This window comes from Rhincodon typus, chromosome 10, assembly GCF_021869965.1.
Source record: "Rhincodon typus isolate 14 chromosome 10, sRhiTyp1.1, whole genome shotgun sequence".
NCBI lineage: Eukaryota > Metazoa > Chordata > Chondrichthyes > Orectolobiformes > Rhincodontidae > Rhincodon > Rhincodon typus.
Window position 1 is genome coordinate 30596105 of NC_063341.1, and position 14223 is coordinate 30610327.

General features: G+C 40.8%; 1 protein-coding gene across 1 annotated transcript in view; it reads left to right on the plus strand.

The window, feature by feature from the left end:
• Positions 1–14223, plus strand: part of dnajc6 (DnaJ (Hsp40) homolog, subfamily C, member 6) — a 121609-nt gene that overhangs the window by 72543 nt on the left and 34843 nt on the right. Inside the window, exons 4-6 of the mRNA XM_048602075.1 lie at positions 3923–4021; positions 4875–5297; positions 13885–14061. Of these exons, the coding sequence (XP_048458032.1) occupies positions 3923–4021; positions 4875–5297; positions 13885–14061 (699 nt within the window). The remainder of the gene's footprint in view (positions 1–3922; positions 4022–4874; positions 5298–13884; positions 14062–14223) is intronic.

Below are 14223 nucleotides of genomic sequence, written 5' to 3' on the forward strand. Positions count from 1 at the left end.
GGGGAAGTTACGGTCCTTGAAAAACGAGGACAACTGAGATGTACGGGAGTGGAATGCCTCATCCTGGGAGCAGATGCGGCGGAGGCGAAGGAATTGGGAATAGGGGATTGCATTTTTGCAGGAAGGTGGGTGGGAGGAGGAGTATTCTAGGTAGTTGTGGGAGTCGGTGGGCTTGAAATGAATATCGGTTTCTAGGTGGTTGCCCGATATGGAGACAGAGGTCCAGGAAGGGGAGAGAGGTGTTAGAGATGGTCCAGGTAAACTTAACCTGATCTGACCTACATGAAATTCCACACCCACAGCAATGTTGTTGACTCTCAACTACCCTCTGAAGTGACCTAGCAAGGCACTCGGTTTTATCAATCACTACATTATCTCAAGAAAATGAAACCAGACAGACCACTTGGTATTAACTTAAGCACGGGAATTTATGATGGCAGAAACAGCCCTATGTCAACGCTGCATTGTCCTCCTTAATAACATCTGGGGTCTAGTGTCAAAATTGGGAGAGCTGTCTCACAGACTAGTAAGCAACAGCATTACATAATCATACTCAGAATCTTACCTTACAGATGATGTCCCAGAAACAACCATCGCCATCCCGATAGGTCCTGTCCCACTGGCAGGGCAAACTCAATAGAGGTGGTGGCACAGTGGTATATAGTCTGGAGGACATCACGTTGGGACTCCTTAATGTTGTTGACTTGGGGCCCCATGAAGTCTCATGGCCTCAGGTTAAACATGGGCAAAGAAACCTACAGATTACCATGTACTGTCCTCCCTCCGCTGATAAATCGGTACTCCCCCATGTTGAATGATACTTGGAGGAAGCACTGAGGGTGGCACAGATGAACTCTGGGTGGGGGATTTCAATATCCACCATCAAGATTGGCTCAGCAGCAGCACTGCTGATCGTGCGGGTTGGGTCCAAAAGGACATAGCTGCTAGACTGGGTCTGCAGCAGGTGGTGAGGGAACCAACAAGAGGAAAAAACATACTTGACCTCCTCCTTACCAATCTGCCAGTTACAAATGCATCTGTCCATGACCGTATGAGACAGACTTCAAACAAATTTAGCAACTCAAAACTGGTTATCCATGAGACGCTGTGGGTCATCAACAGCTGCAGAATTGTTCTCCACAAGTTGCAGTCTTATGGCCTGGCATATCCCGGTTCAGTCATTAGCATCAAGCCCTAGGGGATCAATCCTGGTTCAATGGAGAGTGCAGAAGGGCATGCTTGGAGCAGCATCAAGCAACGCTAACCCTAAACTGAACTGTCAATCTGGTGAAGCTACCAAACAACATAAGTGGCAAGTAATAGACACAACGAAGCAAGCTCACAACCAACAGATCAGATCTAAGCTCTGCAATCCTGCCACATCCAGTCGTGAATGGAGAATGGACAATTAAACTCCTCATTGAAGGAGGAGGAGCCTCATAAAATATCCCCATCCCAAAGAGCCCAGCACATCTGTGCAAAAGATGAGGTTGAAGCATTTGCAACAATCTTCAGCCAAAAGTGCCAAGTGAGGATCCATTGCTGACTACTCCAGTGGTTCCTGGCATTACAGATACCAATCTTCAGCAAATTTGATTCATTCAGCATGATATTCAGAAATAGTTGGAGGCACTGGATAGTGCAAAGGTTAAGAGCGCTGATAACATTCTGTTATTTGTAGTAAGACTTGGGCTGTAGGACTCCTGAACGTCCCTAGCCAAGCTGATCCAATACAGTTCCAAAACTGGCATCTACCTGACGACAATGTGGAAAATTGCCCAGGTATTTCCTGTACACACAAAGCAGGACAATACAACCTAGCCAATTACTGCCCCACCAGTGTACTCTCCATATCAGTGAAGTGATGGGAGGTGTCATCAACAGTGCTGTCAAGCAGCTCCTGCTCGGCAACAACCTGCTCAATGTCCCTGACGGAACCCAAGGTGGGTATCAATCAGCTCCTGACCTCATTACAGCCTGAGTTCAAACATGGACAAGAGAGCTGAACTCCAGAGATGAGTGTGACAGCCCTTGACCATGTGTGGCATCAAGGAGCCCTAGATAAACTGGAATCAATGGGCAATTGCCCAAACTCTCTGGTGTTTGCAGTCATACCTGACACATAGGTAGGTGTTTGTGGTTGTTGGAGGTCACTCATCTCCGCTCCAAGACATCACTGCAGGAGTCACTCACGGTAGTGTCCTGGGGCCCAAACATCTTCAGCTGCTTCACCAATGACCTTCCATGTGGTCAGAAGTGGGATTGTGCAATTAATCATGAGTAAACAAAACATACTGAAGCAGTCCATCTTAAAATAAAGATGACCTGGACAATATCCAGCTTTGGGCTGACAAGTGGCAAGTAACATTCATGCCACAAATGCCAGGAAATTACCATCTCCATTAAGAGACAAGCAGTCTATCCACTATCTCTTGATATTCAAAGGCATTACCGTCACACAATCCCCCGCCATCAACATCCTGGATGTTAGCATTGATCAGAAACTCAAATGGGCTCACCATATAAATACAATGCCTACAAGAGCAAGTCAGAAGCTAGGAATACTGCAGTGAGTAACTCTCCTCCTGACTCCCTAAAAGCTGTCCAGCATCTACAAAGCACAAGTCAGGACTGTGATAGAATATATTCCCCACTGGCTCCAACAATACTCAAGAATCTTGACATCATCCAGGATAAAGCAAGCTGCTTAATTGGCACCATGTTCACAAATGGCCATGCCCACCACCCACCACCAGCAGCAAAGTGTACCCGTACATGCACTACAGAAATTCACTAAAGATCCTTTTGACAGTATCTTCCAAACCCACGACCACTTCCATCTAGAAGGACAAGGGCAGCAGATACGTGGGAACTTGAAGGTGGTGAAGCTCCCCTCCAAGCAACTCGCCATTCTGACTTAGAAACATTATTGCTGTTCCTTCACTGTCAAAATCCTTGAGTTACCTCCCTAAAAGCACTGTGGGATTGTCCGCAGCAAATGAATTGCAGCGATTCAAGAAAGCAACTCACCACTGCCTTCTCAAGGGCAACTAGGGTCGGACAGTAAGTCTTGGCCTATCAGAAACACCCATTCCCACGTCTCATGAGAGAATAAACATAAATTCCAATTGAAACCATGGGTTTTTTTTTTTTAAAACCCCAGTTTTTCAGGTTGGAATCTCGAGCTTAATGAGCAGACATTACTAAGATGACATTCCTGGTAGAAAGTTTTGACATTTTGTATGAACTGAATTCACAATCAGTGGGACAATTATTTGTAAGCTAGGATGTGGTCCTTTCTAGAATAATGTGGGTATTCCATGCTGTCACCTGTCTTACAGTTTTCGAATTTCTAGTTTTGAAACATATTTAAGCAAGAAGGTGTTTTTATTTTTGGTCTTGGCCGACAAATTGTTAAATTACTTAGAAATGCGGAATGGCTGACTTTAAAAGAAATTGAGAAATCTACATGCAAGGGCAAGGCCTTCCTTTCAGCTTTTTTATTAACCTTAAAAAGAATCTACATTGCTCCCTATTGTAAAGAGTGGTACATTTTATTATTTGGTGTTCTCCATGCAGAGCTTTGCATGTTGAAATGCATATTGAGAATTCGGGTGCCTATTCCAACTCCTGCCCAAATTCCTGTTCATGTGCACCTATTCTTGTCGGGTTAATATTTTTAAGAAGGTAGAAGTACGTTATGAAATAACAGCAATGTAATAATTTTTGGTATCCAATTGAAAAACAGAGCTGGAGTTGTCTAATCTATCCAGGAATCATTGAAATCAATCATACATGTTCACCTGTAGGCCCGCTGTTCCTTAATGTTACTTGCATATGGCTAAAGAGTTCTTCTTCGAGATTTGAAGCATTAGTTAAGACATGGAAACATTGATTCTCTTGTAACGTGAATTTTTTGCAGGTAAAGCTGTTTTAGATACTGTGGTTGAAGTGGAAACCTCGTCAGATAATATAAAGAGCACAGGACAAAGCACGTTTTTTCCAACTCTTGCCTGGCAAGGTATTTAAACAGTACTGTGTTGTTGTATGGTGTATCTCCAAAACAATTTTGTTTTGATAAGCGTGCGTTAACTTTGGCATAGGGCTACTGATAGTTTTGGGCAATGAATCGGAGTCATTTTTTCAATGATGGTAGAAAACAGATGTTAGCAAATTAACCTCTTGTTACAGTCCTTTCCCTATCGTTTTCACTCGTGTTGACTTCAGTGAAAAGGAAATTTAACTAATGGGCGGTCAATTTGGTATTCTCCTTTTACTCACACAATTAAAAGCTAAAATTATCCTTTTCGTTTGCTTGTCTACTAAACAATTTTGATTAATTTTAATGAACGTAATGTGGAGTTTGGGTCAAAGACCTGACTGGTGTAAAAAAATGAAGTCTCACTTCTGTTAGTTGATCTTGTATACCAACAGCAGTAATGTGAAAATATGATGAAAAATATAATATGCAGACCTGACTAGTAACTACAATAAAACACATAATTTTATCTGAGATAACAAGGTGTAGAGTTGGACGAACACAGCAGGCCAGGCAGCATCGGAGGAGCAGGAAAGCTGATGTTTCGGGTCTGGACCCTTCTTCAGATGCTCTTCTGCTGCTTGGCCTGCTGTGTTCATCCGGCTCTACACCTTGTTATCTCAGATTCTCCAGCATTGGCAGTTCCTACTATCTCTGACATAATTTTATCTGTGGCTTTCTGTTTCCTACAAAATCCCATTCTTCATTATGGGAGACATTTCTTTTTTTGTCATGCATTCCTCACATTAGTGATACTTCATTTTCAGTACAATATGCTATAAATATACAATGAGGTCTTTAGTTAAGATGTAACTATTTTTCTTTTTTTTTCTAGAAACAAAAGGTGATAAGAATGGTGCTAATCCTTCCTCTGAAGACCGAACAGCTCTTGTAAATGAGGATAGTGAGCCATCGGATGATGAACTTCTGTCCCTTTCAAGCCAGCACAGCGCTACTAGTGTGGAAAAACAGCATGGGACACCAAAAAGTGGCAAAAAGCAGGCACTGTCTCGATCTTCGGCACCTGAAAGTGTAGATCTTCTTGACTTCAATGGAGGTGCTACGAGCCAGACCTTTCAAACTACTGCTCAAGCCAAACCTCTGCCAAGTAACTCTGACTTACTCAGTGACTTGTTTGGTAGCACCTCTTCCATTCCATCAACACAGGGCAGTAGTGGTGCTCCAGGCTCAGCACATTCTACTCCTCGTAGGTCTGCAGGTTCTCCCTCTTTATCATCCTCACCGAAAATTAGTGAAGGTATTGTAGCTATAAAATGGTGCGGCAAACTTTGAAAAAAAGCCCTGTATTAATGAAGCAGTTTCAGTTCTGATTTTCAAAAAAAAGTTCATTTTTATAACTTGATAAGATGCTAAAATGGTTCACAATTATTGGCCTAAATCATCTAAGCAGTGGTAGTAATGGTCAGATTGCTGCTGTGTCTTGTAGGTTTCCTTTACACAATATTTGGTGCTCATTTCTCCTCTGATCTTCTGAGCCCAGTGTACTATCCCTTGGGAAGTTCCATTGCACCAGAAAATAGGCAAAGACCGGGCATACTCCCTTTTGATGGCACTTGCTGTTGTCTAATGAGCTTAGCATGTTGGGAACCAGAAGAAAAGAAATCATCATTGCTGATGTGTAAAGGACATGGTTTCTTGAGTTGGAGAGATTCCAAAACAAAATTAGAGAAATGATCAGTCTGTTCAAGAATGACTCGTATCAAGGGTCACTTTTACACTTAAATATGCAATACAATGAGTTTTTATTTGTTTGTTTCAAGGGCTTTGCCTAACAATATAAAAATTCCTGGCTCTCCTACATCTTAGTGCTTGACATTGAGCGTATATGTCCATTTAAAAAAGACATTTAATCAGCATAGAGAAAGTACCATGCAGGAAGTAGAAATTTCAACTAAAATGCAACAAGTGCTTTGTACGCATTGATGTTTAAATGATACACATTAAACCCTGAAAGGTGATTTGTCTCACACTGCTCAGAGCATGAACTCCCTCCAACACTGGCCTCTGTGAGACTGACCAGCATACACATCAATGTATTATCTTGAAGTATCTTTTTGTTTTGCATTGGAGCCTTTTTGTGAGAAAAGCAGCAGCAACAAACAACTAAACATTGTATGTTCATGTTGATTGGTGGTGAGTCACCCACAACTTTCTGATTCTGTACTACTTTGCGAAATGCACTTTGTTTCCGTTTGATGGATGATTCATTTTTATGTTGACTCAAAGCTGACATTTGTGTGCTTTGTTTTGAGTGGTGATCCTTAATTGCAAACTGTTGAAATTTGACCTTGATTCAGATGTGGAATTAATGTAGAGAGGTAATCATAAAATATAATTTGAAAAGGTCGGGCCCATGTACCAAAACCTACTGCATAATTAACACAGGCACAAACTCATTCCTGTATTAAATTTGCCACAATGTAGCTGATTTTATGAAATTGTCAGTTTAATGTAGAAATGCACATTATTCACTACATAAGAATGTAACTGATTACTGTCTCTGGCTGATTGGGAGGACAAACTGGTCTGGTGAATGGGTGGAAGGATAGTTATTGTGAATGGTGATTTGATTGTGAGGTTACCTGGGTTAATTTGTCTAATACTTCTTGTATAAGCACATACTGCAGAACTGCCTCAAGTCTCCAACGTCTTGTATGAAAATGCAGAGGATCCTGAGATGCAATGGCATTGCCTATCAGAAATTGGAACTTCCAGGGCAATGCTTTATGCAAGTCTGCATGCTGGGACATGTAGCAACGGTGTATCTTCAGATGTACGTTTAGTCTCGCAAGATCTGGTCCATGTGGTTGGCTTGGATAATTGCAAATTATGAAACTCCATAAACAGCAGAGATAAATGACCAGTAAATCTATTTTTTTTTTTTAAGTGCCTGAGAGAAGAACGTGAAGTTGTCCATTTTTTTGCAGAAAGTATGAAAAAAACTTGGCTAAATGATTGAGAGATTGCAGAGCTCTGAGATGACATTGTAGGTAGTTGCTTGAAAGGAATACAGTTGTAGTCTGCAGGAAAATAACAATGAACTGGTCAGGTAGGGCAAAAAATAGTCAAGTGGAATTCAGACTATAGAGATGTGATCTAATGCATTTGGGTGGACAAAGAAGGAATTTACTATAATGGTAGGATACTTAATGTAGAGGAATGGAAGGACCTTTTTAGGTGCATGTGCACAGATCCTTGAAGGTAGCAGGACAGCAAATATGTTGTTTAGTAAGACCTACAGGATGCTTTATTACACAAGGCATAGAACAGGAACAGGGAAGCTTTTGGTAAAGCTATATAAGTGGTTAGGCCACAGCTGGACTACTGTGTATCCTTTGGATACCACATTTTAGGAAGGATGTGATTTTTGCAAGGGGGATAGAGAGGAAATTTGTATGGATTTTGCCCAGACTGGAGAATTTTAGCTGAGGAATGATTGGCTAGGCTGGAGCTATTTTCTTTGGAACAAAGCAGGCTGTTGGGAAATTTTAATTGAAGGGCTTAGATAAAGTGGATGGGAAAGATCAATTAAAGAGGTAAGAGGCAACATAAAACTGAAACATAAAGCCAGCTCTGTATTGCCAGAATACCTAGATACATTGCTTTCAATTTTTTTGTCCAAGTTATTAACATAAATTGTGAACAGCTGAGGCCCCAGCCCTGTTCCGTGCAGCACTCGGCTAGCTAGCTCGCAATGTGAGTTGCACATTTATGCCTTCTCTTTCTGCCTGTTAAACAATGCACCATAAATTTTTGTATATCTTCCCCAGCTCCATTGCATATTTTACCCATTATTGTTCTCGTACCACCTTTTTGAAATCCAAGTATGTTCCATTCCCCTTTGTTTACCTTCAAACCTCTCAAAAAAACTAGGAATTTTTTCAAACTTAATTTCCCTCTCATAAAATTATGTTGGTTTGTCTGATCATATTATTATTTACTTATTGGTGGATGGCTAAAATTTCAAAACTATTAAACGGAAACTAAATGTTGAAGGTTTTCATCTTGTGCTCATCAGAACTGGGATAGAAGAAACAGACTTGAATAAAGAGAGACAACACTTTTATACAGAATGAGAAGAAGGTGGGCCTTAAGCTGGCACTGAGACAGTCAAATTTAATTCTCCTCACACCAGACAGATTCTCATTGGTCAGGGCATTGCCATGGAGATGCAACAAAGTTTGGCTGTCTTCATGAATCCTTTGTGAAAAATGTGCAATGTACATACAAATTCCTATGGCTTACCCAAAACGGAGTTGTGAGTATTTATGTATGGAGCTTCTAGTGTGGGCCCATATGTAAATTGCAGACCTGGTTGATGGACTGAAACTTATTTCTGGTGTAACTCTTAGCACAACCTGATTTAACCATTAATCAATGGTTTCTGACAGCAGAATCGGATCTAATCGTGGATATACTTCTGAGGCTGGCCCTGGTTGGTTAGCTTAATTGATTGGACTGCTGGTTTGCAATGCAGAGTGACACCAATAGCATAGGTTCAATTCCCACACTAACGGAGGTCATCATGAATGTCCAGTTGAACCCACTCTGAGGCTTTGTTCCTCTTGTGGCACAGTGGTAACGTCCCTACCTCTGGACAGGGAGACTAAAGTTCAGTCCCACCTGCTCCAGAAGCGTGTAATAACAACATCTCTGAACAGGTTGATTTGGAAAGAAAGGTTAAAGATAAACTTCACTGAGGCTTGCAGGCATGGGCTGGTTGAGCATGACCAATGAGTTGTATTTGATACAGTCCACCAGTCATTGGAATGTACAGTCTACATATCCAGCATCTCTCACTGGCGCTGCTGCTCAAATATAATGTTACTTATTTGTGTTGGAGGCAAAATGCCTGTCTTTGGCTCGACTGCAGCATCCAGCTAATGTAGAAAACCATCCTGCCCTACTAAGTCTCAAAAAAAACTAAAATTTTTCAAACTTAATTTCCGTTTTGTAAAGGAATGTTCATTTGTCAGATCACACTATCATTTATTCAGTTCATGGTTAAAATGTCAACGTTACTAAAAGGATTTACTGCATAGTAGCAGCATGAGACAGCTCGCTGCACCTGTTGTTCAAGTTCTGAAGACTCTGTCTCTTTTCAAGGTAATCGGAGGTAGACTGTATACTGTTTGGGGCCAGAAGTATTGAACATAGGTCCTTTTTTGAGATGTTAATAAGATTTCCTTTTTAATAGGTTACTGCATTCTCCCAAAGACTTGCTAATTACTAGTCTGTTCTATTTTCACTTTTTTCCTTCCTGAATAGTGGCAAGTGATTTGCTAATTTCCAATCTGCTGGAACTGATCTGTAAACTAGAGAAAACTTAAAAAAAAAAAAAATCACAATTGGTGTATCCACTATCTCCATAGCTGCCTCTTCCAGAACCCTAGGTCCTGAGAATTTGTCAGCTTACATACTAAAGCTTCCTGTTGTTCTGTCTCGGCTGCCCTGCAAAGTTGCAATTTGGACAATGATAACCAGCATGTGACGAGAAAGGAATAGTGTACAAACATTGAAAAACAGCAGCAAATAGGGTCAAAAGGGGGGCGGAAAGTAGCTGAAAAAGGGCAAAATTAATGGCTCTTTGCTTTAATGTACAGAGTACAAAATAAATGAGTTAAGCAGAAGTCAATTGACATGATCTTTTTGCCATTCCAGAGACATGCTTGCAAGGTGACTGAAAAAACTGAACATCATTATAATGACTCGACTTCAGTTCTGAAGAGTCATACCAGACTCGAAACGTTAACTCTGTTTATCTCTTCACAGATGTTGCCAAACCTGCTGAATTTCTCCAGCATTCTGTGCTTGAGATTTTAAAAATAGGGAAGTATAATTCAGACCAGCCACATTAGGGCCTAAACTCTCCCATATCCTAGCCCCCAACCTCACGCACCAGACCTTGTTATCACATAGCCTGCCATTACACACTACCTATTGTTAGTCACTAATAGTCCACATTAACAGCTATTCACCCTCCCAGCCAGATCATTATCGATTCCTTCAGACAAAACTAAACTGCTGTTCTAACTGAGATAACAAGGTGTAGAGCTGGATGAACACAGCAGGCCAAGCAGCATCAGAGGAGCAGGAAAGCTGGTGTTTCGGGTCTGGACCCTTCTTCAGAAATTTCTGCAGAAGAAGGGTCCAGACCCGAAACATCAGCTTTCCTGCTCCTCTGATGCTGCTTAGCCTGCTGTGTTCATCCAGCTCTACACCTTGTTATCTCAGATTCTCCAGCATCGGCAGTTCCTACTATCTGAGATAGACAGACGGATCTTTAATCAGGAAGGAAATCAAGGGTTATGGGGGAGAAAGGCAGGAAAGGGCAGTTGAGGATTACCAGATCATCTATTACCTCATTGAATTGCACAGCAGACTTGTTGGGCTGAATGGCCTACTTCTGCAACTGTGTCTATTTTTGTTCCTATTCCATCCACTTCTGACTTGCTGATGGATGATAGACACAGGGGAGTCAGGAGTTAAATTACTTGGTGCAGAATTTCCAGCTTCTCATTGGCATTTGTATCCCTTGTACCCATTTTTGTTTCTGGCAAATGGGAACCCAACCCTTATGATACTGATAGTAAGGACTCACTGGTGGTAATGCCATTGAATGTCCATGGGAGATGGTTAGATTGGGTTTCATTGAAGATGGTTATTGTCTGGCACTTGCGTATTCTAGACGTTACTTGTTTCTTACTAGCCCAAGCCTGGATGCTGCCCAGGTCTTCCTTCGTTTCTGTTTCAGTGTTTGAGGAGTGGCAAATGGTGCAGAATGTTACACAATTATCAGCAAACATTTGTACTTCTGACCTGTATGATGGAGGCAAAGTCATTGATAAAGCAGCTGAAAATGGTTAAGCCTTGGACCCTGAGAAATCCATGCAGTGATGTCCTGAATGGAGATGATTGACCTCGAACAACTTCAACCATTTGTGTGCTAGGTATAACTCCACCCATTAAAGAGTATTTCCCCTGATTAAAAATAAAAAATGAAAGAACTGCGGATGTTGTAAATCGGAAAACAAAACAAATTGCTGGAAAAGCTCAGCAGGTCTGGCAGCATCTATGAAGGAAAAAACAGTTAACGTTTTGGGTCCGGTGACTCTTCCTCAGAACATGAGTTCTGGGTAATGTTGGTGATCCTGAAAGATAGGTTTTACATGCATTTGGAGAGGCAAGGACTGATTAGGAATAGTCAGCATGGTTTTGTGTGAGGGAAACAGTATCTCACAAACTTGATTGAGTTTTTTGAGGAAGTAACAAAAGATTGAGAAGGGCAGAATGGGATAGGTTGTTTACGTGCACTTTAGCAAAGCCTTTGATAAGGTTCCATATGGTAGACTAATTAGTAAAGTTAGATCACGTGGTATTCGTGATCACATGGGTGAGCTTGTCAATGAGACACAAAATTGGCTTGACGGTAGGACAAGGAGGGTTTTAGGACTGGAGGCTTGTGACCAGCAGTGTTCCACAGAGATCGTTACTGGATCCATGTCCGTCATTTATATAAATGATTTGGATGAGAATATAGGAGGCATGATTAGTACATTTGCTGATGACACCAAGATTGGTGGTAGGGAAGGTGAAGAAGGTTATTTAAGATTACAAAGAGATCTTGATTAATTGGGTCAATGGGCTGAGGAGTGGCAGATGAAGTTTAATTTGGATAAATGCAAGGTATTGCATTTTGATAAAACCAACATGGGCAGGATTTGTACAATTAGTGGTACGGCCTTGGGTCTGTCTGTTCTACAGCACTACCCAAGGGTGCAGGTACATAATTCTTTGAAACTTGTATCACAGACAGGGTGATTAAGAAAGTGTTTAGTGTGCCTGCTTCATTGCTCACACTTTTTGAGTAGAAGAGTGGGGATATCATGCTGAGATTTTACAGGGCAACGGTGAGGCCTCTTCTGGAGTACTGTGTGCAGTTCTGGTCGCCCTGCTATAGGAATGATATTAGTAAATTGGAGAGGGTTCAGAAAAGATTTACCAGGACGATGCCGTGAATAGAGAGTTTGAGTTATAAAAAGTGGCTGGATAGGGTGGGACATCTTTCACTGGAGCTTAGGAGGTTGAGGGGTGACCTTTTATAGAGGCTTATAAAATCATGAGGGGCGCAGATGATGTAAATAGCAAGGGCCTTTCCCTAAGGTCAGGGTGTTCAAAACTAGGGGGCATATTTTTAAGGTGAGAAGAGAGATTTAAAAAGGACATGAGGGGAAACTTTTTTTTATACAGTGATCCATGTGTGGCAGAACTGCCAAAGGAAATGGTGGATGCAGATACAGTTGCAACATTTTAAATATTTGGATAAGTACATGAATAGGGAAGGTTTGGAGGGATATGGGCCTTTGGAGGCAAGTAGGACTAGTTTAGTTTTGTAACATGGTTGGCATTGATTAGTTGGATTGAAGGGTCTGTTTCCATGCTGTATGACTCTATACTTCTCTCTCTCTAATGGTACGGCAGCATCATTGGAAAACTAAATGCCAGTCTGGTGACACTGGTTGCAGCAGGCAGGATTCCTTTTCCTAGCTGGAAATTGCCTGTCAATTGCATGCAGCATCATTGCTTTTTTTCCTTTGCATTTTGAATTCCACTACATTTTCTCATGACATTTAGGGAAACTTGTGGCTTGAAACTTAATCAAGACTGTAATTTATTTTGACAATTTAGAGTAAATAACATTTGCTCTACCATTGAAACAGTTCAGCAAGAGTAAAAGAAACTTATCCTTTCAAACCAGATAGATGTTGTATTGGTGAGCTATACCACCAATAAGCATTAGTGCAGTTAACCTCACTGTTTCAGTTCATAATAATGCATTTTTATCAAAATGCATATCTGGTAATTCAATTCGTGGGTAAATTCAGTCAAATTAGGAAGCTGTTGGAAATTTAAGTGCTTTAGCTATTTTATATGACTGGTGTTCATATTCGGTTAAAATAGCAGGAGCCCATAGACCAGCAACTCAAACTCCTAAGGTGCATGTACTAGATGCAAGTTTGGCTTGGTGCAGATGACCCCTGTTGTTTGATAAACATCATCTAGAAGTCACTGTGAACATCTTCATTCATCAGTGGATCTTTCCAGTTTGAACATCAGAAAGATATTGGAGTTTTGTTTGGTTGAATCTACAACCATATTAATCTTCAAGTCTTTGCATATGATGGATTTGAGAAATGACTTTTGGAAGTGATGATTACTGCCAGCCTTTTGAAAGTTAACTTCTACCACAAATTAGAGAGAATAAGATAGAAAGCGGTGAACTCTAACATTAAATTAGCAAAAATAGAATATTTTCGGAAATGTAAAAATTAAACAAAGCATATAAGATAGGAATGTAAGTGGTGATAATGAACAATATTTAAATGAATTAAATTATTTGTCTAAAGCTTTGGTTTCATGAATGAGACTGAAGTATTTCTTGTTAATTGAAAAGCTTTATTACAGCCAGTGTGTTTTTCAAATTGTGCATGAGCTGAAAGCTGACACAACTGTTCAGTTTTGGATTGAAGAAGATGCTAGTAGTCATAGAGTAAAAATCTGCTTATTCCTGAGCATTGTTAAACTCAACTATAATAGAGTTTACAGTTTTAATTTGGTGTTTAAACACAGGTGAATTTATATTGAAAGTGTATTCAGAAAGTATTGTCACGTGAATACCTCCGGGTTAAATGTTAAATAGTGTACTCCTGCAATCTTAAAGCAATTGGATCCCTGGGGGGGGGGCGCGCGGGGAGCACGGGGAGAGAGTGAAAAAACAATCTAATTGTTTTCCTATTAACCATTTTGTGTCATTTAAATCTCAGGAACAGCGTTTGATCCATTTGACTCTCAGGCCAAGCAACAGAATCCGGATTTGCTTGGTGTTTTCCTCAATCGAAGTGGTGCAGGTTCTCCAGTTGGACAAGCTGACCCCTTTCTTCAAACAGCAAGGACACCATCTCCAACTCCACAAACCACTGCTGGTGATCCTTTCAGTATGGGTAAGAACTTGGTATATCGCTTTTAAAATTGTTTGTTTTTTTTTTGAAAAAAGATTTCTTTGCTTTTAAAGCTGTTGTGACTCCTCTTGATTTCTGTCCAGCTATATATAGGTGTTGCTAGTTAGCAATGATCTAAACACTGCTTCTGCCTTAATAGAAACA